General features: G+C 48.3%; 1 protein-coding gene across 4 annotated transcripts in view; it reads left to right on the top strand.

Annotated features, from left to right (window-relative positions):
- Window positions 1-23,936, top strand: part of PLXNA4 (plexin A4) — a 604,081-nt gene extending 580,145 nt beyond the window's left edge. For all 4 annotated transcript variants that reach the window (XM_082238689.1, XM_082238692.1, XM_082238690.1 and 1 more), the window contains 3 exons: window positions 3,527-3,739; window positions 21,612-21,762; window positions 23,021-23,936. In XM_082238689.1, the coding sequence (XP_082094815.1) occupies window positions 3,527-3,739; window positions 21,612-21,762; window positions 23,021-23,116 (460 nt within the window). In that variant the 3' untranslated portion in view covers window positions 23,117-23,936. The remainder of the gene's footprint in view (window positions 1-3,526; window positions 3,740-21,611; window positions 21,763-23,020) is intronic.
- The last annotated feature ends 1,809 nt before the right edge of the window (window positions 23,937-25,745 follow it).

The following is a 25,745-nucleotide window of genomic DNA, read 5'->3' as shown; positions in this document are numbered from 1 at the left end:
GGTATTGGCTTAGGCATTGGACCTAACTGACTATATCTGACTCCAGTCCATCTGCTTGAAGTCCAGGAAGTGTTAACCACCAGTAGGGGGAGTCCTGCTGATGCACATCAACTAGGATCTCAACTGGGGTCACCGATTGGGGGCGTGCCTTAGGCCCTCACCTCCATAGGCTTCTGACAGGGCCACGCCCCCCGGAATCCTTTATCGGACTACCCTCCAATATGCGGGGCAGGCGATGGCGCTACCTCCCCTCTTCCATCTACAGAACAATACCAATGCCTAACAGCCAATACCAAGAAAGTTGTGACGATTTGCTACGAGGTAGGGGAAAACCAAGTGGCTGGTGCCAATTTGCCAAGTGGAAAAATTCCTACCAGGCCCTTCAACAGCGACCAACCAATGTCCATAGCAAGGTCAAGGAACGAAAACCTTATAGGGTGGGAAAAACCGGAACAGCTGGCAGGCGGCAAAGAGGGAGAGCCCCGGCTGTGTCCTGCCTTAAATAGGGCAGACCATGCCCCCAGAGCCAGCCGATTGGCTGGCCAGGGTGTGACATGGCCAGGAATCCCCCCAACCTTGAAGCCCGCAACCCCACCTCCTCTGTAGGGCAGAAGTGGCTTTCCATGGAACAGGAGCCACACGCAAAGATCAGCGGAGAGGGAGGCTCCCTTTCTCACTGTGCCAGTCTGCTAGGAAGTGTCGCAACCTTCTCTGCAAGAATCCGAAAGACTCTGGCATGGCTTGAGATGCAGGCGAGTGAGCCAGAGGTGCTCTGAAGCATCTCCTCCATGCTGACTGGCAGGCTGTCGGCATTGTACACACAAAAATAAATAAATAAACAGAGAAACTCCAGGCAACCAAAGAAGCTTTCAGCTAATGAAACATTAGCATATTATTAACATCATCTGTGGCACTAATCTAAGTCTGATTGAAGCCACTCAGACTAAATGAGCAGGAGGTTTATTTAAGGGGGGCGGGGGGGGAGAAGAAGGTGGGGCGGCTTGAGAAACGAGGGAAAAAATGATCTCTTCTCAGTCAGATTCAAATGATTCCAAGTTGGCTTCCCTTGGCTTCATTCTTCCAAGCCACTGCTCTACATATCTTCTGTTACCAGATGCTGGGAGAAGTCCCTCGACTCAAGGAAGATTCGGTAATAAGTCAGGATCCAAGTGCAATCGACAGAAATAGCCAGGATTTTGTTAGGGAAAGAATCGTGTTATCTGGCAGTTCATGGATCATGTATCAAACACGGTTCTTACATATGGAGGATGTGGGTCCTTTGAAGGTAGCTGGACAGGTTTGGAACAGGAAGAAATTTTGAAGCAGTCATCATTCCTGTTTAGCTTCAAATGGGGTGCATTGACTACAAGGCTGGCAAAGGAGCAGCGCCATTGTTCTTGTTATGTAATTCAATATTACTCTGATATAATTATCATCAGCATCTCGTTTCATGGCAGCTCAGGGCTGCATACATGGGGATTATCCCATTACAGCCAGACAACGAGCTGTTTTAGCATTTGAATGCGCATCTAAATGCACATTTCTAAACGTGCTTCCTCAAAATATGGGCTTTCAATGCATTTTTATACTTGCTTGCTGCTGAGCTAAGAACTTGCAACGAAATGTTCTGTAGGTGTGAAGTCTGGCAGGCAACTGTTCATCCAAAAGATGTCCCAGCTGGCTTCTGTTGGAAGTGTGCACCATTGGAGGGTAAAGTCAAGCCATTGCAGAGTTAGAGCGCTTGCTATGACTGCAGAGATCCCTACAGGAGAAACATGTTTTCTTGCAGCTGGGGCAGATGGAAGCGCCCAGTTCTTCTTTCTGTGCTCCATCCAGAGGTCATATCTTCTCTGATCACTACTATGGATGCATGACCTGATTGCCTGTCTCCAGACACTGTGGTCATTTGCAAGGATACCCACATAGCAGGGTTGATGTTGGATTGCAATTTTCAATTTACTCACGCAGTATTCCCCATGTCTGCTCACTGGTGCACTCTGCCAGTCGTGCACAAGTGGCTTCCGTGCCACAGAGCACCTTGGAACTGATTGGAACTGATGGGAATTGTGGTCCAGGGCATTTGGAGAATACCAGAATGGTGAAACCTGGGCTAGGAAAATGATACCTCTTAAAGAATTTCACTAGCTAACAGTCCGTTTCTGGGCTAACTAAAAATGCTGGTGTTGATCATCTTCAAAGCCTTGAACGGCTTGTGAAGGAGCATCTTTCAGACCAGCCAAGGAGACTCTGCTTAACAGCCCACCATTAATATCCATCAGGTTGGTGCCAATGGGACGTGGGCGGCGCTGTGGGTTAAACCACAGAGCCTAGGACTTGCCAATCAGAAGGTTGGCAGTTCGAATCCCCGCAACGGGGTGAGCTCCCATTACTCTGTCCCTGCTCCTTCCAACCTAGCAGTTCGAAAGCATGTCAAAGTGCAAGTAGATAAATAGGTACCACTCTGGCGGGAAGGTAAACAGCATTTCCGTGCGCTGCTCTGGTTCACCAGAAGTGACTTGGTCATGCTGGCCACATGACCCGGAAGCGGTACACTGGCTCCCTCGGCCCATAAAGCAAGATGAGCGCCACAACCCCAGAGTCTGTCACGAGTGGACCTAATGGTCAGGGCTCCCTTTACCTTGGTGCCAAATATATCCCTTTGTTTTCCTTTGGACCATATCAGCAAGGCTGAGAGCAGGGTCTCATTGTCTGAGCAGCCCAGGACCTCCATACACACTGCCCTGGCTTGCACCCTGGAGGGGCCACTTCAGGGCTGCAAATCCACCCCACACTCCTCCACTGTCCCTCCCATTTGTAGTTTCTCTCCCTACAAATCTCCCCATGCATTTGCCTTAAGAGGACAACATGAGATTGGGAACCCCATGGCTTGTGCTTATAATGTATGGTTGTGCCTAAGCTGGGAGCAATGGTGTAGTAGCACAGCTCCGGGACTCTTTTTCAGAGCAGGAGCAGTGATGTAACCTTCCAGAACACCAGAGGAACTGACAGGCCATTCTTGCAAGTGAATGAGGTCACAATGCAAGTGAATGAGGTCATCATGAGGCTTTCAAGTGTGGTTCTGGTAGATTAACATAAGGTTCGTCTATACCTTCACTTGTCCCGTGCTAGAAAGCATGGGTCCATGTGGTTTTCCTCTTGACCTGGGCTTTCTGGGCATGGATCCGAGCAGTTTTCCCCTTGCCCCACTCCTTCCCCAAGGAAAACTCTTGGGAACAAGTGGGGAACATCAGGGGAAGAGGAATTGTGGATAAGCCTCAAGTCAGAGAATAAGGAGAATAATAAGAGACTAGATATCTCTATCCACTGAAGGGCTTCAGACTTCATGCCAGCAGTTTAAGCTGCAACAGTTCTTTGCAAGAAGTTTGCATATCTAATTAAAGCAAAAGGTTGCAATTCCATTGGCTGAAGACTTTTTGTTAACACATGAAAGTGTTTTACAAGGTGAACCTGTACAGCTGGAAGTAAGCGAATTCCTCTTCCTTCCCTCCCTCTTTCTTTCCTGAAGCTTGCCGCTAAGGTTTTGGGTGAACATGATCAAGAACCCGCAGTTTGTCTTTGACATCCACAAGAACAGCATCACCGACGCTTGCCTCTCGGTGGTAGCACAAACCTTCATGGACTCCTGTTCGACCTCAGAGCACCGTTTGGGCAAGGATTCCCCCTCGAATAAGCTCCTCTACGCCAAGGATATCCCCAGCTACAAGAACTGGGTGGAAAGGTATGTCCCACCCTTTCTTGCAACACTAGAACTCAGGGCTGTCCGGTCATAGAATTGTAGATCTGGAAGAGACCCCCCCAAGGTCATCTAGTCCAATGCCCTGCTATGTAAGGGGTTAGTAATAGGTTCAGTTAGAAGAATGTATGTTTATGCATAAATTAATTTTTGGAATTCAGTGATGTGATTGGCTAAGATGGTTTCTGAAGGACATGACAATTATATGTATGTTTGTACCCTGCCCACCTGACTGGTGGCGATGTTATAAATTTACAGACCTACATTGGCTCCCAGTATGTTTCCAAGCACAATTCAAAGTGTTGGTGCTGATCTTTAAAGCCCTAAATGGCCTCGGTCCAGTATACCTGAAGGAGCGTCTCCACACCCATCATTCAGCCCGGACACTGAGGTCCAGCTCCGAGGGCCTTCTGGCAGTTCCCTCACTGCGAGGAGCCAAGTTACAGGGAACCAGGCAGAGGGCCTTCTCAGTAGTGGCACCCACCCATCAGATGTCAAAGAGAAAAACAACTACCAGTCTTTTAGAAGACATCTGAAGGCAGCCCTGTTTAGGGAAGCTTTTAATGTTTGATGTTCTATCACGTTTTTATTATTAGTATTCTGTTGGGAGCTGCCCAGAGTGGCTGGGGAAACCTAGCCAGATGGGCGGGGTATAAATAATAATTTATTATTATTATTATTATTATTATTATTATTATCATCATCATCATCATCATCATCATCATCATCATCATTATCATCATCATCATCTCAGGGCTATTATTATTAGCTCCTCTGGAGTGACGGTCACCAACCTAGACGGCTTTAAAAGAGGATTAGACAAATTCATAGAGGAGAGGACTATTGAGTACAATAGTCCCAGTAAATTGCAGGAAGGGAAAGTGATCTGTTGCCGTCAGCTGAGAGTTTCGCCTTGCTCCTCTTTCAGCAAAGCCCTCCCCTTACATATCAGAAGTAGTGGATAGAGCATATGTACGCATCAGCTGGCACCTCCCCACAGCAAATTTGCGGGGCAGAGCGGAACGCTATAATAGCATTGTACGATTTCATTGGGCAGTAATAATACTTTTGAGTCTTTGGTGTGCTCCAGATAAGTTATCTTGGTAATCCTTGCAAAAGCCCCAAATGTCATCGGACGGTATCATTTATTATCCCCCATGCTGTGGAGGAGGGGCTAAGCCTGAGAGGGTACTTAAGTCCATCTAGTGGGTTCATGCCTGAGATTAGGTGGAATTGAATGAAGGATTTCCTAGCTCACAGCTCTTAGCAGATGCAATGGCGCCCTGTGCTTAAGGAGAGGGAAGATAAATGGGCATCTGTCAGCTCACTTCTGCCACCAGCTTTGCTTCAGAAATGGAAGGAAGGGGCTAAGGGACACTTAGGCCCCCCCTTCTCCTGTCCTGCCAGGGCTCCCAGCACAGGAGGCGAAGGCCAGGTGAGTCTCCTCAAACAAAGTGATCCTGGGGCTGGACCGACTCCATGATAAGGAAAAGCTATTTCAGGGAAAGGTCTGAATCAGAGGATTGGGGATTGCATTCTCAGGCAGATCAGCTCCTCTTTGAAGAGGAGGGGGAGATCCCCCCCCCCATTTCCAGCGGTTTCAGGAGTAGAGAGAGACCCAGACACTGAGCAGCTTCGGCAGGAGTTGCCTAGTTATGAGATAATGGAAAGCGAAACAGAAGGGAGGGAACAGCCAGCAGAGATGTCATTAGAGAGTGTGGGGAACCCTCCCTCCCCAAGAACTAGGAGGTCCGTCCGTATTAGAGAACGTAGAATGCAGAGAGGAGGCGGAACTTCCTGTTGGCGCCCAGGATGTTGCTGGAGACAGAAGGGGGAGGGTTTAGAGTAGCCAACTCTAAATGTGGAGAGATGCTGATTTTTGCTTGCAACCAGATGACTGAATCAAAAAGACTATAAAATATAAACTGCTTGTTAATTCTTGTATGTGTGGTGTAGTGGTTAAGAGCGGTGGACTCGTAATCTGGTGAACTGGGTTCGCTTCCCTGCTCCTCCACATGCAGCTGCTGGGTGACCTTGGGCCAGTCACACTTCTTTGAAGTCTCTCAGCCCCACTCACCTCACAGAGTGTTTGTTGTGGGGGAGGAAGGAAAAGGAGGATGTGAGCCGCTTTGAGACTCCTTCAGGAAGTGATAAAGCGGGGTATCAAATCCAAGTTTCCGAAGGGAGGGGAGGACAAGGATTTCCCTAGCAAAACATAGACCCCTCCCCACCAAAAAAAAAACCCCGTCACCATTAAAAGTATCTTGGATAGGTTTGTTAAGGACAATTATTTGCTCTTGTGGAACGACAAAAAATCTGTGACATACTTTCTGTTCTAGGTAACCCCTGCAGAAGTAACAAATGCTGTTTGCCTTTGTTCAGGTGAATGTAGCCTGAGTTTGCAAACTCAGCTGTGAACCACTTCTGCCTCTTCCCCTATGCTTGTTTCCCTCTAGTAGTTAAGAAGAAGAAGAAAAACTTGGGTGCAGTATGAAAACTAGGCCATAATTAAGCAAGGTAGCTCCAGAGAGGCCCCTCAGTTGCTAAGAAACTGCCTTTGCAGAAATCGAGGTCTCTGGCCGCTCCTAAAAATAATTATCTGGTCAAATCGGAACCCAGCGGGGCTGCTGGGCTGAGAAGAATTGCCTTTAATATTGACTACAACATGGAAGTCTTTAGCTGCCTTGGGCCTCCTCCCACCAGCAAATGAGTTTGCCTGCGCCCAGGAAAGGAACAGGCAGCACTTTCTGCACACAGGAGAGAAATTGAGAATTTGTATTGTAACGGACAAAGGTAGCAGTACAGCGCCTGCTACTTAACCTGTGAGGGCCTCCCCCTTGGGCAGTGGTTGTGCCAGCAAAATCAGGGACAAAAGAGGCCGGTGGAGCCTAATAGGCTTGCATTTTTCTTTTGAAAAACTGCAGCAAAATGTAAAGTGCATTCTAACGGGATAGGAATGCTCAGCAGCGGCAACAGCAACAAATCTTAAGTATTTCTCTAGTTCTATATTCTGGGACGAAACTTCAGGCACATTCCCTTCAGCAGGGCAAAGAAAGCCATAAGTAGGTCATATGGTTGCCTTGCCGTGCTTATTTAAATCAGACATGGGGGACCTTTTTTTCAGGTTCCCTGTGTTCCCTTTTGGACAACCTTCTGAGCCGCAGACCAGTGGCAGGTGAGGCCAGAGGCAAAGGGGGTGGAGGAATTAATGGGAAAATCGCCTCTGTACAGTTGGCCAGTTTCTACATACAGTGGTACCTCAGGTTAAGTACTTAATTCATTCCAGAGGTCTGTACTTAACCTGAAACTGTTCTTAACCTGAAGCACCACTTTAGCTAATGGGGCCTCCTGCTGCTGCCGCGCCGCCGGAGCACAGTTTCTGTTCTCATCCTGAAGAAAAGTTCTTAACCCGAGGTACTATTTCTGGGTTAGCAGAGTCTGTAACCTGAAGCGTATGTAACCTGAAGCGTATGTAACCCGAGGTACCACTGTACATCCATGCGCAGCCTGCTCCATCCAAATGAGCAAGAGGCATTTATCAGGGTTCAATCCAGACAAAATAAAACAAGGAAGGGATGCAATGAAGGGCCAGTGAGGAGTGTGAAGAGAGTCCTGAGAGCTAGATACAGCAGCTTGGGGGTCTTGAGCTTCCTCCCCCTGATTTGAATGTTTTGGTTTGTATTCAGCCACGTTCTATTCAGAGCAGACTCTGGACGTACCAAAGTCAGTCATGTCCCGCAACTTCAATGGGTCTATTCTGCGAAGGACTAGCACTAGCTACAACTTTTCATCTCTGGATCCGTGACTGAAAGCTCTTGTTCTTTGGGACAGGGTGAGGCCCAAGGAGATACCATGTGCGGTATGGCCCACCCACTAGAGAATCTTCTGCTATTCTATTTTATGCAATAAGTTGTGACCGTGGTTTATATTGTATGTGTGGTGCCTGGTGATTTTTATGGTTATTGCGGTTTTTCCTTTTGTTGAAACAAAATAAAAAAATTCCTTCCAGTAGCACCTTAGAGACCAACTAAGTTTGTTCTTGGTATGAGCTTTCGTGTGCATGCACACTTCTTCAGATACACTGAAACATCAGTCAACAGACCCTTATATATAGCGAGAGGGTGGGGAGGGGTATTACTCAGAAGGGTGGTGGGAAGGGGTGATTGGCTGATAGGTGTATTAAACTGTTAATAACTGCAATTGGTCTTACAGGGAAAAGCAAGGGGTGAGATGGCTAAAATAGCTATATCATGTATAATGAGATAAGAATCCAATGTCTCTATTCAGACCAGGTCTCTCCATGGTTTTAAGTTTGGGAATAAGTTGCAATTCAGCAACTTCTCTTTCCAGTCTATGCCTGAAATTCTTTTGTAATAAGACAGCTACTTTGAGATCTTGTATATCCTAGGAGACTGAAGTGTTCTCCTACTGGTTTCTCTGTCTTGTGATTCCTGATATCAGATTTATGTCCATTTATCCTTTGGCATAGGGTTTGGCCTGTTTGTCCAATATAGGGAGCTGAAGGGCACTGTTGGCATTTGATGGAATACACAATGTTAGACGATGAGCAATTGAATTGTCCCGAGATGGTATGTGTGATGTTGTTGGGGCCAGTAATGGTGTTGTCCGGGTGTATGTGGCAGCAAAGTTGGCATCTGGGTTTATTGCAGGCTCTGGTACCAGTGTCCATGTTAAGTCTGGTTGTTGTATTATTGTGGGTGAGGAGTTGTTTAAGATTGGGTGGCTGTAGGCAATTAAAGGTCTTCCTCCCTTCCTTTTGTTATTTTTCTGAATGATGCCATGGCCTATGGCTAGCGCAATGAAAGTCTATGGTGATGATGATGATGAGTATGGCCCACCCCTTGCTTTCTTCCCACAGTGGGGAGTATGGCATGCAGTTGCCCAAAACTTACTGGTTTGGGATTTCTCCTCTGGAAATAGTAAGCAAACAGGTGCTAAAACAGGGATGGGACCTTTTTTGCAGCACAATTCCCTCTATGGGCAACCTTCTGGAGGTGGACAGACATGCCAATGATGGGTGGAGCCATTACCACAAGTCAAGGGTACATTTTGACCAGGCAAAGCACTTGAAGGAAAGGATTGGGGCCAGTGGGGAGGGTGGCCTGTGGCAAACAGGGTGTGATGGCCTGGGACTCGGACTCGGAACCAGAGGAATCTCAGTCTGCACCGGATCCTTTGCCTCAGGCAGCATCAGGACCAAGTCTGGGGCCTGATCCTGAAGAGTCCCAGTCTGCACAGGTTCCCCTGCAGCAAACACCAGCTGGGCCGAGTCAGGGGCCTGAACCTGCCCTGGCTCCAGATGCGGGGATGACCTCGTTGCCTCCAGCTGGGCCATCACTTACAGCTGCTCCACTACCAGTTGGGTCAGGAGAGGCTGAGGCGGCCCCTGGGTCTAGTAACCCACCGACGTCTCCCGAGCTGCAGAGAGAAGGAGAGACATGAGTACTCGCAGGAGGAGTGCTCACCTTCAGGCAAAACAGGGAGGTGAGTCGCCGGGGGATCAGGACCGGCCGCTACCCCGACCAAGATAAAAGGCTGTCGGACCCCGCCCCAGGTTGCAGGAGCAACATTGCTGTATGCTAGATCCTGCCTGAGATCCTGTACCTGTCCTTGCCTGGTTTCCTGCCACGTGTCCTCCTTTGGCCCTGTTGGACTGACTCCTAGTGGAACCTCTGGATTCTGGTTCGGTCCTGGACCGTGTTTCACGGGTTACCCCCGGCCCAGCACAGAGGGTTTGGCTCGGGGAGAGTCCTGATGACCAAGAGCAAGAGGGCTGCATTTTGGTCCATCTTCTCCAACATCCTGTACTCAGAGGGGCCAAGAAGATACCTCTGGGAACCCCACAAACAGGAATCCCTTGCAGATGACTGCAGTGCCTGGAGACAGGCAGTCAAGTCATGCATCCACAGTAGTGGCCAAAGGAGGAATAACGGCTGGCAGGACCGCAGAGAGAAGAAATGCCATGGTGCCTCTGCAGCAGCAAAACCGGACACCTTTGTCTGCCCCAGCTGCAACGAAACATGTCTCTCCCATATTGGTCTCTACAGGCACAGCAGGTGCTATAACTCACCAACAGTTTGACCACCCCTCAAAGTGTACTCCTCCATTGTCTCCCAAGACAGTCTGACAATAGGAAGCTGTCTTATACCAAGTCAGACCATTGATGTAGCTCAGTGCTGTCCATACTGACTGTGGCTCTTGAAGGTTTCAGACAGCATTCTTCCAATGCTCAGTGGGTAGATGCCCTCCCATTAAGTTAATGTCCTCCCTTCCAAAGGCAAGTTTGTATGGTAGAATATAAAACTTAGGCGTCTTAAGGGACATGGGAGCTGATTGCCCAAATTCTAAACTTTTGTGCCACCCCAGACACAACTTTGTAACTGCAGACATTCTACAGAGGTCAAGGATACCTGCAGCCATCTTTTATTCATCGTGCCTCTTGGCACTTGTGGTCCCTTCCTCTGTCTCTGAAGTGAGATCAGAGGAGCCAAGATCCAAGGCTGACCTCAGCTCTTTGGTTTCAGAGAAGGACAGCACAAATTAGCCCTGGAGCCACCGGACTGGACCCTTTTCTTCTTCCTCTCCTTTTGAAGCCCCCTTTGGTGTCAAAGCCTCCTCTCTGGAGTCGGCAAATCCTGTGACTTTGGCAGCATTTGATGAGCTATCCCAGAGCCCTAGGGAGGAGCAGATCTTCCAAGAGGGACCGGCTTGTTAACATGCAGTGGTGTGGCGGAGCTGAGAGAGAAGGGGCCGCAGCTGACCTTTGGTTCCTCTCCCTGCTGCCAAATCCGCAACACTACTTAGAACTTGATCAGTGCAGCTTAATTGCATTTGTCACAAGCAATAAAGCATTTCCATGCAACAAGGAACAGCATGAAAAGAAGGTACGCAAGGAAAGGAGCGTGAAGCCAGAACGTTAAGCTGTCACTCATATTTTTTGGACACACAGAGAGGCACCACAAGCCTGGGAAATGGAGGTGATGTCATCGTTTGTGCCTAGTTCCATGTACACGCCGAGGACCTAATTACAAATGATGTCAGCTGTGTTACCTACAATCACATCATTGATTTTAAAAAAATACTTAATTACAGGTGTAAGGTAAAGGTAAAGGGAACCCTGACCATTAGGTCCAGTCGTGGCCAACTCTGGGGTTGCGGCGCTCATCTCGCTTTACTGGCCGAGGGAGCCGGCGTACAGCGTCCGGGTCATGTGGCCAGCAGGACTAAGCCGCTTCTGGCGAACCAGAGCAGCACACGGAAACGCCGGTTACCTTCCCACCAGAGCGGTACCTATTTATCTACTTGCACTTTGACGTGCTTTCGAACTGCTAGGTTGGCAGGAGCAGGGACCGAGCAACGGGAGCTCACCCCGTTGTGGGGATTCGAACTGCCGACCTTCCAATCAGCAAGCCCAAGAGGCTCAGTGGTTTAGACCACAGCGCCACCCGTGTCCCACATCTACCTAATGTAGATAATATTGAGTAAACTGGACCAATGTCCTGACTTAATATGAGGTGGCATATATCTTTGTTTCATTCTTCCAGATTAGAGTTTGTACAATCTAAGATATAAGATTTTAAAAATTTATTTATAATAAAAAATGTGCCTGCTACTTTCCGGGCAGTGATTTACAGCTGTAACAATAATGACAAAACACAACTGCAAATAAATTAGAAAAATACAAAGTAAGCAGAAACAAGAAAGCAATTGTCTATGTCTTACCAGGAAAAAAAAAATGTTGAAAAATGCTTTGAAGGAAAAGTATATGTGAGATGAGATGCATGAACAGATTGTGATGGGCCAGAGAAGAATGGGCAAGGATTTGTCTCAGGAAAGGTGGAGGACAGAGGGGACATTGGACAGAGGGAAACATCAAGTTAGGGAGAAAAGGGGAATCTGTTCTGAGAGCGTATATAAAGCAATATAAAGTGAGATGCTTACACTTCCATATGAAGAGGGAAGAAAGGAACAGTTCAAATATCCCATATTTGGCAAGAGAAACATCTGCTTTGGGAACAAGTGTGCGTCATTCCTTGTGAAAGTGTCCTGGTCTTGCCTACTGACGGACAATGCATGAGTCTCTTTCTCTTTCTCTTTCTCTTTCTCTTTCTCTTTCTCTTTCTCTTTCTGTTTCTCTTTCTCTTTCTCTTTCTCTTTCTCTTTCTCTTTCTCTTCTCTCTGTGCAAGAGGCAGATTCTTTCTTCCATGCCTCTAACATCAGTTACCTTGATCCTGGGAATACAAGTGACTTCCATTTTATCTGAAGCTAGGCCCGTCTGTTGGGGATTATTTAATTACTCCAGTTATCCATTGCCATTCGTTTTGCTTGAACCCTAAAATACAATACAGCATCAGACATTTAAAACTTCCCTAAACAGGGCTGCCTTCAGTTGTCTTTTAAAAGTAAAATAGTTGTTTATTGCCTTGACATCTGGTGGGAGGGCGTTCCACAGGGCAGGCGCCACTACCAAGAAGGCCCTCTGCCTGGTTCCCTGTAACTTGGCTTCTCACAGCCAGAGAACCGCCAGAAGGCCCTCGGCGCTGGACCTCAGTGTCCGGGCTGAACGATGGGGGTGGAGACGCTCCTTCAGGTATACTGGACTGAGGCTGTTTAGGGCTCTAAAGGTCAGCACCAACACTTTGAATTGTGCTCGGAAACATATGTGGAGCCAATGAAGATCTTTCAAGACCAGTGTTATGCGGTCTCGGCAGCCACTCCCAGTCACCAGTCTAGCTGCCACATTCTGGATTTCCGAGTCACCTTCCGAGTTTCTGAGTCACCTTCAAAGGTAGCCCCACGTAGAGCGCATTGCAGTAGTCCAGTCCCACCTTGGCAAACCTTTATGCTACATCATGCCGAAAGGGGAAGACCCTCCCGGCCTCTGGCCTAATGCCTCCCATGAGCCTCTGATGCCAAAGGAAGGTCCAAACCCCTCCACACCTGAGCAGGGGGAGGCTGTTGCATAATTATGTCTTCCCCTTAATTGCGTCTGCTGCCTGCAACACATTGACTCATTACAAGCTTTTCATACGCTAAATTATTATTAATGAGCAGGCATTCTGAGCACCGGCAGCACATTAAAGTCACCCCACAGGACAATGAGCTCCATGCCACAGCGAAAAGCGAAACCACCCTAGAAAACTGCAGAGTGGAATGAGATGATCACTAATGCAGTTGCTCTTTTGCCTTTTGACGAACTGACAAATGATTGTCTTCTTCTTCTTTGGTGTTCACTCGTAGCTGAGTGAGATTGTCTTCCACGAACACGGTCTTAATAGAGAGAGTCCATAATTGACTGTGGAGGCCATTTCTGGATCCACATGTCCTTCCACAATGGGGACATAGGTTTCCGGGCAGGAGTTAATCATGGTGTGGATTTGCCAAGCGTGCCTTCCTCTTAGCACGTTTCTCCCTTTCATCCTGAGTTCAAGCATCTTCAAAGACACTTCATGACACCTTTGGTAAAGGCTGTTCTCCAACTGGAGTGCTCGCAGGCCAGTGTTTCCCAGTTGTCGGTGTTTATACTACATTTATAAAGATTTGCCTTGAGACAATATTTAAAACTCTTTTGTTGACCACCAGCATTACGCTTTCCATTTTTAAGTTCGGAATAGAGTAGTTGCTTTGGAAGACGATCATCAGGCATCCACACAACATGACCAGTCCAACAAAGTTGATGTTGAAGAATCATTGCTTCAACATTGGTGATCCTTGCTTCTTCCAGTACACTGGCATTAGTCTGCCTGTCTTAAAATGACTGTGGAGAGCATAGGAGCCAACTCCTAGGGGCTGTGGGGGCTTTGGCCCCCAAAATAAAATATTTGAGGGGGCCGGGTCCCCACAAAGTTGATGGACATTCCCATTCAAATGGTATGTGCATGCTGTTGGAGTTCTGGCCAGCAGGCAGGGCAGGCATCCAGGCAAAACAACATATATACGTGCTATCCCATTACTCTCTACTGCGTGCTGCTTGGGAGATCCATCAATCTTCTTCCCCAACGTGCTGCTGTGACTCACGTCTCCAAGACGTGAGCACACACAGCAGAGCTAGGCTGGAGGGGTGAGAACTAATCTCCTCTATTTATGTACAAAACAGGACAAAAGAAAACATGGCTGTCTCTCTCTTCTTCCCTGGAGAGAAGGGAATACGAAAGCACAACAGAACGGAACAGTGCAAAAGAAACTTCCGCTCCCATGACTTCCAACAGTGTTGGAATGTAAATACAGACATGTGATGAAACAATCATGTGATTGATTGTGCAGGGTGGGGCTTACTTGGGCCCCCAAAATATTTTATTCAAGTTGGCACCCCTGGTGGAAAGGGAGTAAAAACCAAGGCAATACAACAACAATAACCACCCCGATCCTGTCCCCACCGCTGCAACCCGTGGCTTCCTGGAATGTCTGTTGGAAAAAAAACCCATCTTCCTAGAATGCATCAGAACTTCATGGTATCATTAATGGTCTTCCCCCATTTTTAGGAAGTAGGGGGTTTCCCCTTCCTTTGCATGCAATTCCAGTGATGCAGTTAACCAAGTCATTGTCAAGATGATGATTATACCCCACCTTTTCCCCTGACAGGGACTCAAGGGTTCAAAATAAGAACAGCTAAAAACATTTTTTTAAAAAAATCATCGTTACAAATACTTGGAAGAGTCTGCGGCAGAGATAAGTCGAGAATCAGAGGCAGAAGCTGAAGCAGGCGAGGGAGATTAAGGGGCAGAGATGAGTCTGGATGGTGAAGGGTCTCCCGCTCCTGCTGGGACAACCTCCCCCTCTGATTTCCCGCACCAGGAGAGGTATGAAGCGGGAGGAGCAAAGGCAGGCACACAGGTGTAGTCTTCAATTGCTTGGAAGGAGGCCTGGAGAGGAGGAGGCATAGATGACCAGGGGGAAGTGGGAACATTTAGTCTCAGTGACTGATGTCGTGGAGTAAGATGTGCAGGGAATGGGCTGCTGTGATCGTTAGACCCGAAACTCAAGAAGATTGTGTCCTTGCTAATCAACTCCAACTTTGACTGTGATTTGCTGTGACAGATTTGAACCCAGATCCAAATCTCAAAGTGGACAGGTGTCAAAGCAGCAGGAAGAGGAGAGAAAAGGCCTTTGAGAAAAGAGGGGCAGACAGTCTTGCCAGATTGGTGCATGCTCTAGTTATCTCCCACTTGGACTACTGCAATGCGCTCTATGTGGGGCTACCTTTGAAGGTGACCCAGAAACTGCAATTAATCCAGAATGCGGCAGCTAGACTGGTGACTGGGAGTGGCCGCCAAGACCAGATAGCACCACTCCTGAAAGACCTACACTGGCTCCCAGTACGTTTCCGAGCACAATTCAAAGTGTTGGTGCTTTAAAGCTGTAAACAGCCTCAGTCCTGTATACCTGAAGGAGCATCTCCACCCCCATTATTCAGCCCGGACACTGAGATCCAGCACCGAGGGCCTTCTGGCAGTTCCCTCATTGCAAGACGTGAGGTTACAGGGAACCAGGCAGAGGGCCTTCTCGGTAGTGGCGCCTGTCGTGTGGAACGCCCTCCCTTCAGATGTGAAGGAAATAAGCAGCTATCTTATCTTTAAAAGACATCTGAAGGCAGCCCTGTTTAGGAAAGTTTTTAATATTGAATGCTGTATTGTTTTTAACACATTCTCTTGGGAGCCGCCCAGAGTGGCTGGGGAGACCCAGCCAGATGGGCGGGGTATAAATAGTAAATTATTATTATTATTATTATTATTATTATTATTATTATTATTATTATTATTAACACAGAAGTGCGTGTTTGAGGTATAGTTCAGGGTTCCATTGTACTGTTTGCTGCCTCCTTCAGGATGCTGGCGTATTACACGCAAGTGCGCAGAACGGCACCTGTGCCAACTGAGTCTGCTGGAGGTCCTTGACTGCAGCTTACCAGGCCTTCAGGAGGCAGAGAGAAGCAGGGAGAGTCAATTAGACAAAAGCAGACACTGGATCTGTCAGATCCACCAACACTTTCCCTAACCCCTCCTTCTCTTGAAGATGGGTGACAGGTCTGGCGTAATAGAGGTGTCTCCGCTCCTCCGACGGGGAACAGGCACCAAGAGCCATAGCTCTGCAAATTAAACTGTCATTCCGTCCCGCACAACGTTCAAACCTGATATCTGGAGTGCTTCACAAGTGCTGCCTCTGTCTGGCTGTCACCCAGCCGCACAGGAGCACCTGGGCTGTGACAGGGGAAGAGGCGATGAGAACGGGGAGCAAAGCTGACGGGGGGGGGGTGCCAGAGTCTGACATAGAATCACAGAACTGTAGAGTTACAAGGGACCCCAAAGGTCATCTGGTCCGACCCCCTGCAATACAGGAGTCCCATCTAAGATGCAGCACACCTCTGTGAGGGCTCGCTGCAGGCGCCTTTAAATGGCTCATAGGCTGGGCTCTGAATCGCTACTCTTTTGCACAGGATGTCAAGGATGGATTCGGTAATAAAGGAAGCAGATCTCTGTTGACAGTGAAGTTAACTCTTTATTCATGCAACTCTTCCTAGTGGCCTCAGTAACTCTTCCCAGTAGATCTTGCCCCTATGCAGCAATTCCCTAAACGGTTTAAAGACCTAAATGGCCTCAGTCCAGTAGACCTGAAGGAGCGTCTCCACCCCCATCATTCTGCCCAGACACTGAGGTCCAGCTCTGAGGGCCTTCTGGCAGTTCCCTCATTACGAGAAGCAAAGCTACAGGGAACCAGACAGAGGGCCTTCTTGGTAGTGGCGCCCGCCCTGTGGAACGCCCTCCCATCAGATGTCAAAGAGATAAACAGCTACCTGACATTTAGAAGACATCTGAAGGCAGCCCTGTTCAGGGAAGTTTTTAATGTGTGACATTTTAATGTATTTTTAACCTTTGTTGGAAGCTGCCCAGAGTGGCTGGAGCAACCCAGCCAGATGGGCAGGGTACAAATAATAAATTATTATTATTATTATTATTATTATTATTATTATTATTATTATTATTCCGAGGACTCCTCCTCTCCTGGATTTTTCCAAAGCAGTCTCAAACTGTGTCTGCGAATCTCTGACCTCTGTTATGCTCTACTCATTACTCTGCAAGTTCACAGAGACTAGGGGGGAGGGGGAGACTTCCTAGGTTCTTCAGCAGTTCCTTGACCGCCCCCTCTGCTTCAGCCTCCGAGTCTGTACTGCTCCCTGTCACAGACTCTTCCTGCTCACTAAACCCTGTTGCCCTTTCTGTATGCAGCCCCTCTTCCCAATCTTCTCCCTCCGACTTCTCCTCCATGTCCCATCACCAATCCCCTGGCTCTGAGCTTTCCTCCTCTGGGGGTTCCCCGGCTGTGACATCCCACTCCTCTTCCTCATCCAGCCAGTCCCTGACACATGATCACTTGACAGGTCAGCAATTAGCCATAATCAATTCGGACAAATGCTAGAACATTAGCAGTGGCGAAGTTTTTATCGGTGGTTGCAAGAACCAATGATCCGAATCTTTAAGTCTGAACAAAATTCTTGTTTAATCTGGAGGTAGGCTGTCTGAATTGTGCATTGCTTTGTAACGATTTGTTGGGTCTCTGGACCGTAATAAAGATTGATTGATTGATTGATTGATTAGTAAACATTGTGCCTCAGATTAACCTCAGGTTTGCTGACCCCATGAGAGAGTGTTTGGTGCATCGTGCCCAGAACGTGAATGGTTTTCTGGGGTTAGTGTGGGACAAGATTGAGAGTAATCAGGGAGAACAGGGCAGGCCTTAGGACCTGGGGGAAGCAGTCAGGAGATGGGGTGGGGCCAGAAGCCCAGCTGGAAGGGAAGGGTGGGGTCAGAAGAGGAAGTCAAGGGGAACATGGTGCAAAAGAGGGTCAAGGCAATGGAGGTCTTGGTGAGCCCAGTGGTTAGCATGGTGAGCTACTGTGCTTGATGGCGGATGGCAGATGTCCTTCCACTTACATGAGTCCAGCTTTCTTCCTTCACCACAAGGATAACATGGCTTTGCTATCCCAAGCATCATTCAGAAAAGCAGTTTGCACAGCCCACTAGGGAAGATAAAACAACAAAATCGGAAACCGTAACAATTAATTGCACTTTCATTCAAAATCCGATTGAAACTATTTACCGTATTTTTCACTCTATAAGATGCACTTTCCCCCTCCAAAAAAGTAAGGGGAAATGTGTGCGCATCTTATGGAGCGAATGCAGGCGGGAGGCTCTGCTCAGCGCTCCCTTTAAAAAGCCGCATGGAGTGTGTATGCTGCTCTTGGGGGCTTTTCCCCGAGGATGGAGAAGGGCTGCCCTTCTTCCTCCTTGGGGAAAAGCCCCCACGAGCCGCACACATGCTCCACGCACTCTTTAAAGGGAGTGTGGCTCTTGGGGGAGCCTTCTGCCTTAGCCGCGCACAGCCTCTTCCAGGCAGGGGGAGCCTTCATCCCCCTGCCCGGGAGAGGCTGTGCACGGCTATCCCATAAGCCAGGACAGCAAGAGGCTATCCCAGAAGCCAGATCCCTCTTGCTGTTCTGGCTTCTGGGATTCAGAATATTTTTTTTCTTGTTTTCCTCCTCCAAAAACTAGGTGCGTCTTATGGTCTTGTACATCTTATAGAGCAAAAAATACGGTAGCTGAACTAATTCAGCAAAGCTGATGAACTCAATCTAGCCATTTGCACCTCCAGCACCAGCACCCAGCCGCCCCTTGCCTCTTAACACCCCCTAGGTAATGCCACCCACTCCAGAGGCGGGTTCTGCCAACTTTGGGAACCGCTGCCCAAAAGTGTGTTCCCTCATTTCCCCCCCAGAAAAAGCGTGTCATCGTCTCTTTTTGCTTTTCGTCGAGCGTAATCCCAGTGCCTGCTCTCCTCTCCAGCTCTGCGGGAGGGCACGCATGAAATATTTATAAAGAACGTGACTGTCTTTCTGCAGACTCCTTTCGGGAACTATAAATCCATCTCCCCGTTGCCTAGAACCACACACCAGCTGCTCTTGGGTTCAGTTTCCGGCATGCGCTGAGTTCACTCTCACTTGCTCGTCTGCTTGATGAGCAGCTGGAAAACTTCAGCAAACTCAGAGGAAAGTAGGACTGAGCTCAAATGGATGCTCTGTTGTTTCGCTGGCACCCGTGGTCTCAGCTGCTTTCTCCTTGGCTGCCGTCATTCAGGCACTGCTGGGCGCAGCTGTCGGGCGGCGGCGAGGGCATTCATTCTGGGCATGTGCCCGATTTCCTCCTGCGGGGCGGGATCTTGACAAGGCCCTTTGATTCTCTGCCTGACACAAAATGTCTATGTTGGCATCCGTGGGCATCGACAGCAGTGCTCATTCAGTTGGTTCAGGGCAGTTTGGGGTCTCACTAGGCAAATACGAATTGGACCCTCTGTTGGCATGACCAGTCAGAGGGAACAACGTCCAGCAGGCAGGGCTGGAGATGAGAGCTGGATTCGGTTCATCGTCCAATTCCACAGCATTGGCACAGATCAAGGGGCTGGAAAAATTCCTCTACAAAGAAAGGTTGAAATATTTGGGACTTTTTAGTTTGTTTTAAAAATAATGATAAGTAAGGAGGATGTATCAGATCAAGCATAGTGTGGAGAAATGTAGACAGGGAGACGTTCTTCTCACTCTCTCATAATATTACTAGACCCTGTATACGTGAAGGAGCATGGGTGACACTGTGGTCTAAACCACCAAGGCTCTTGGGCTTGATGATCAGAAGGTCAGTTAAAATCCCCGCGGCAGGGTGAGCTCCCGTTGCTCGGTCCCAGCTTCGGCCCACCTAGCAGTTTGAAAGCATGTCAAAGTGCAAGTAGATAAATAGGTACCACTCTGGCGGGAAGGTAAATGGCATTTCTATGCGCTGCTCTGGTTCACCAGAAGTGGCTTAGTCATGCTGGCCACATGACCCAGAATCTGTCTGTGGACAAACGCCAGCTCCCTTGGCTTATAGAGCGAGATGAGCACTGCAACCCCAAAGTTGGTTGGCACTAGACCGAACGGTCAGGGCTACCTTTACCTTTACTTTTAAGGTGCTACTGGACAAATATATATCGACTGCATCAGACCAACATGGCTACCTACCTGAACCTGTGAGATAGGTTAGGCTGAGAGTCAGCAGCTATCCCCCAAGATCACCTAGTGAACTTCTCGACTGAGTAGGGGTTATCTGAACCCTGGCCTCTCCCAGGTCCTAGTACAGGCTTCCTCAACATTAGCCCTCCAGATGTTTTTGGCCTACAACTCCCATGATCCATAGCTAGCAGGACCAGTGGTCAGGGATGATGGGAATTGTAGTCTCAAAACATCTGGAGGGCCGAGGTTGAGGAAGCCTGTCCTAGTAGGACACTCTTAACCACACCAGCCATCGCTGCTCTTAACTCCCCCAGAAATTGGTTTCCCGCTGCCTCCAGCTCCATCTTCCCTTTACTGCGGCAGCCCAGATTAAAGGGGTCTCCCTTGCCTTTCCTGCATCCCCGCTCTCTGCAATGCTGGCACCCGATTCCTTCCCCCTTCTTCCCCAGGAGATTTGGTTGCTGAACTCAGCAGGTGGCTGCAGGCGCCGTCGACGAGGCACCTGTCAGCTATTTTGGCTCCTTCTCCTTCTCCGTTTCCCCTAATTATAAAATCGCGGCGGCGCTGGCGTTAGGGGCCTTTTCCGGGCATGTGTGTGTGCGCGCCACTGTGTGGGGTTGCACTGCGCGCGAAATGTCAAATTGAAGAAATTAAAAATGTAAATGACGGAGCCTAATTAACCAGTTGACAGCAGAGCACAGCTGCCGGTGACAGTGACTGATTACCTTCCGCAAATCTTGTCCTCGAAGGCCTGCCATACTTTGGGGGTGGAGAGGAGGGAGGGAGGGAAGGAGGGCATCCGAAATAGCAACTGCCTTAAAGTGACAGCCTCTTGCCGTACGCAAACGTTCTGCACTGTATATGGGACTGTGCCAGGACTGTGCTTGGGCTCTAGGAAGCCATTTCTGAGCCCTAGACCTGGATGGTGGTGTTTTCGCTGGTGTTGATTGCTGGAGCCAGAAGTCCAGTTAGCAGTGGCGGCTGGTCTATTAGCTTAAACAGCTTCAACCAGACTTCGCCTTCACAGAAACCCCCAAACAAGAACAGAAATGCAATTGCGGAAGGATTTCTGGATTCTGGGCTTTCAGAGTTCTGCCCCCACCTCCGTCTCAGAGCTACCAGGTCACAGTGTTGCAGAGACAGTATGCACATCTGTCCTTTATTTTTATTTTTTAGAATTCACAACTACGTTTCAAAACAACAAGCCTTTGCAAAGTGACTTGAAATATTAAACCGGCACTATAACAGGGGAATTCTGTTGACATAAATGCAGTTAAAAGGAATGCAAACTCAGTAGTGTCATACCTTGGTTCTCGATGGCTTTGGTACTCGTACGTTTTCGCCGCTGAATGCCGAAAACCCGAAAGTAGGTGTTCCGGGTTTCAAATGTTTTTTGGAAGCCGAACGTCCAATGTGGCTTCCGTTCAAGTGCAGGAAGCTCCTGCAGCCAATAGGAAGCCGTGCCTCGGTTTTGGAATGGTTTTGGGAATCAAACGGATTTCCAGAACGGATTATATTCGAGAACCAAGGTGCGACTGTATAGTAAGCAATTCCCCTGTAGTGGCAGCCACTGAAAACTATTCTTCACTAAAGCAAGGTGTTTTTTTAAGCCTTTTCAAAACAAGAAGGTCTGCAGAGCACACATGAAAAGGGGGTTTGGCAGATCTCCCCGGGGAATGAGTTCCACGGTCATGGGGCCAGCACTAAGAAGGCCCCGTCTCTAGTTATTGCCAATTGGAATTGGCTTGTTGGTAGAACTCTCTCCGGCACAACACTTAAAGGGCCTCTTTGATCCCCACCAGGTACTACTCAGATATCGGCAAGATGCCAGCTATCAGCGACCAGGACATGAACGCCTACCTGGCTGAGCAATCCCGCATGCACATGAATGAATTCAACACAATGAGCTCGCTCTCAGAGATCTACTCCTATGTGGGCAAGTACAACGAAGAGGTGAGATGGGCTGGGGGCAGGGAGGAGAAGCACCAGATCACGGCTGCTATGAGGGGCGATTTTGGTTCTAATTTTTACAACTTTTTTTACATTTCTGCAATTTTTTTAAATTTAAAAAATTCCTCTTGGAAATTCTTCTAGCATTTTTATGTGATTTTTCCCCCTCCCCCAATAAGCCACTTTTGGTGTGCAGTTTTGACCAGCATTCACATTTTTGTAAACCGTTTCTTACGCACATTTTCCTCCCAATGTATGCATCTATGTAAACATTGCCAAGCTGGGAAACTGCATCGCAGAATTTGGATAAGTGCGAATTCTGAAGGCTGGATGTATTCCAGTCCGCATATTGTTTCAGAAGGTACAATTCTGACAAATTCAGCTTTAAACGTGAACTGAATCAAACTTGCCATGCTTCTGAATTTTTCACAGTGTCCCATGGTTTGTGGGATGAAAGGCCAGCAGCCTGAGACCTCCAGAACACATTTTATTTCATACAATGTCTACTGTGAATAATGTATATGCCTAAAACTCCCACCACCCAAAGTACAATAGAACTTCCTTTGCATGTCTGGACCCCTTGGCAAGTCTGGTGATGGGATTAGGCTTTCCTTGGCCAACAATCAGCTCAGCAATTGTCACCTCTGGGCACTTCCTGGAGTCCCTGTTTTTCAAGGGCAAAATGGTGTTGGAATGGAGGAAACTGGCAAAGGATTTTATATTATTGTTAAAGCTAGGTAGGGACACAGGTGGTGCTGTGGGTTAAACCACAGAGCCTAGGACTTGCCGATCAGAAGGTTGGCAGTTCGAATCCCCATGACGGGGTGAGCTCCTATTGCTCGGTCCCTGCTCCTGCCAACCTAGCAGTTCGAAAGCACGTCAAAGTGCAAGTAGATAAATAGGTACCACTCCAGCGGGAAACTAAACGGCATTTCCGTGCACTGCTCTGGTTTGCCAGAAGTGGCTTAGTCATGCTGGCCACATGGCCCGGAAGCTGTACGCCGTCACCCTCGGCCAATAAAGCGAGATGAGCACCGCAACCCCAGAGTCTGCCACGACTGGACCTAATGGTCAGGGGTCCCCTTTACCTTTACCTAAAGCTAGGTAACTTCCCTGAGCTGCCAAGTCGAAAGGATACACTGATGCATAATATTTGTAATGTTTAACAACTTTAAAGATGTTTTCCCCCCCCATAATTTCCGTAACATGTTTGACATGACCAGCTTCGACCATTAAGATGTCTCTCTTCCCTCTTCCACAGATCCTTGGAGCCCTTGATCAAGATGACCAGGCCGGGAAGCAAAAGCTGGCCTACAAACTTGAACAAGTTATAACCCTCATGAGCATAGACAGCTGAGAACTGGCCTACCAGGGGACTCCCTGGGAGGGATTTGAAACAAACATACAAACAAAACCAAGCCGTGCCTCTGTCAAGAACATCCTCTTTACCAAGTGCAAGTTTCTGACTGGCCATCGAGCGGAGTCACCGGAAACAGCTCTCGACTCCTCTAAGGCTCGCCCGCCAAACCTATGGACGCCAAGCAACTAGGCCTCAAGGACTTGAGGGACGTCTCTGCGGACGGATCCCTTAGTACGGGGACCATACAGGTGGAGCTCCCTCGTCCACAGATTTCCCACACACCCCCCCTTCTGCCTTCTCCCTGGAGCATATCGTCATATCATCCGTTAACTAACAGAGCGGACCGCCCTGGTTCACCTCTGTCAATGCTGCTTTTACTGGCTCCCTGCGGGCTCGGAACCGTGGAGCGGGAAACTAAACTCAGTGTTATTTCGAAGCTGCGCCAAGGCAGGACTTTCGCTCTCTTGCCTCTGGAGACCCCGGCAGAGTGGGAACGAACTTGGTTTTTCCCTCCCACTCAGCAGTGCTGCCGTACCCCACTCTTCATCCTATGGGGAGGACCCCAGTGACTTTTACCCCCCACCTTGGGACTGGCATGGCAGAGGGGTCCCTGTGCCCTGTGAGCTAACCGTGTTGTCAGCTGCTCTTCTGGGATTGGGTGGAGAAGGAAGGAAAACCACATATTCCCCACTCCACCATTTTCATGCATTCATCTACATTTTGTTTTTATGGGTCATCCTCATTTTCAACCTGTGCCCCACTGACTGTGAAACTAAAAGGCAGCCACATTCAAGCACACACCTTTCTTTCCCTGAAACTGTACCTGTCTCTTCTCTTTTCGCTTCAGATGCTTCTCAGTGGGGGCATTTATATCCCTTCCCAAACCAGCGCGGCTTCACATTGTGCAGTGAGGCACTCTCGCCGTTGCAACCGGAAGCAGTCCCCTCCCTCGGTTTTTCTGTACGATCCCAGGCCGCAACTTTCTGTATCTTTCTGGCTAACCATCCCAAACAATAGAGCACAAAAGAAATAACCAGAAGCCTTTGATCTAGACACAGCACAGAGTTAAACCCAGAAATAAGTACCAGCATTAAAGAGATGACAAGAGGTTGCACCCCAGGATTGGGACAGGGTTCAGTAAGAAAAGAGACCCCCCCCCTCCTAAGCATATTTATTCTTTCTTTAGTAGTAGCAACAGACCGAATGGATGTTCAAAAACAGGAGAGAGTGTTTATCATTTGCAAGGATGATTGGCTGGGGCAGTGTAGCCTGTGCAATGCTTTTGCCCGCAAAATTGCAGCTGGAACTGGATTGACTCGGCGTGTTCTTCTTCTTTGGTTTGATGCATTCATGTAATCATGTAAACACATTCCAACCAGAGCAAAGCAACTTTGCATTGCATTTAGTTTAATGACAGAATTCAGCCATGCTATCTTGTTGAAATCAATGAGACTCAAAGGCTCCCCTCCTGACTGGGCCATGTCCCAAATTTGGAAAGGAGGAACTAAATGCTGGTCCAGAGCTTTTTGCACACTTAAACACAGCCCCTCACGCATTTCAGAATCAAAAGTACAGAATCAAGTACAGAATCAAAACACACACTTCTGGCATTGGCATCTGCCTGCCGAAGCTTGATGGATCCAATCCACTGTACTGGAGACCATTGAAATAAATAAATAGGCTTCAGCTTTCTTTAAGTCTGTGCCGAGTCACCATGACACATATTTAGCATCAATTTTGGGTCTTTCTCCAGTGCTCTTTGGAGAGTAGAAAAAGAAACCCGAGTTTCGTTGATGAAATTTGCATCCCGTCAAAATTAGCATCTATTGTCAAACTCAGCAGTGTTTGAGTTTCCGATCTGAATGAATTTCCATTTTGGCACCGACACAAATTTGTTTTGCCTGAAATAAGAGGTGGGCAGAATATAAACAGAATCCACCTCTGTCACAGTGACATGGAGAGCTGCCTTATAGCAGGTCAGACTGTTTATCCTCATGTTGTTTACCCTGATCTACAGCAGCTCGCTGGCGTTTCAGACAAGAGAGAGGCTTTTCCCCTCACCTGCTGCTCACTTGGGCTTGTTTTCCAGCTGCACATGGCATTGAACTTGCAACTTTCTGCATGCCAAGCATGGGCTCTGCTGCTGAGCAATGGTCCACCCTGAAGTCTAGATTCTGCAATGGCAGTTATGAGTCGCTCTGCAACACCAGACATTGACACTAGCTACCTGGAGTAAATATTTTGCCAAGTAGGCAGTCTTGTACCAATGCTCAAAAGCACCATATAGCAAAAGCCGTTAATTCCATTAGAGCATTTCCCAGCAAAAGACTCAGCAACAAGCCCAGCTATGTGTAATTCCCAAACTCCTGGGCTATGGGCAATAATGACACGGTTCACTTCAGCACTCCTCTGCCTTGTTCCAGGGCTGCCCAACCTCACTGTGATATCAGAGCTGGCCGTTCGATGGCTGGTCATTCGGAGGCGAGGCAGGCAGAGAGGTCAGAGGTTAAGGATGGGAGTGTAGGACCAGGACAAGTTGCAGAAGCACTCAATCTTCTTTCTCCTATTTTTCACTGTGAAATAACCGTGCGTTGGGCCACTTTGCCGTCAATGTGACGCAGATTCT

This window comes from Podarcis vaucheri, assembly GCF_965113315.1.
Source record: "Podarcis vaucheri genome assembly, chromosome: 10".
NCBI lineage: Eukaryota > Metazoa > Chordata > Lepidosauria > Squamata > Lacertidae > Podarcis > Podarcis vaucheri.
This window is presented reverse-complemented; position numbering and strand designations above follow the sequence as displayed.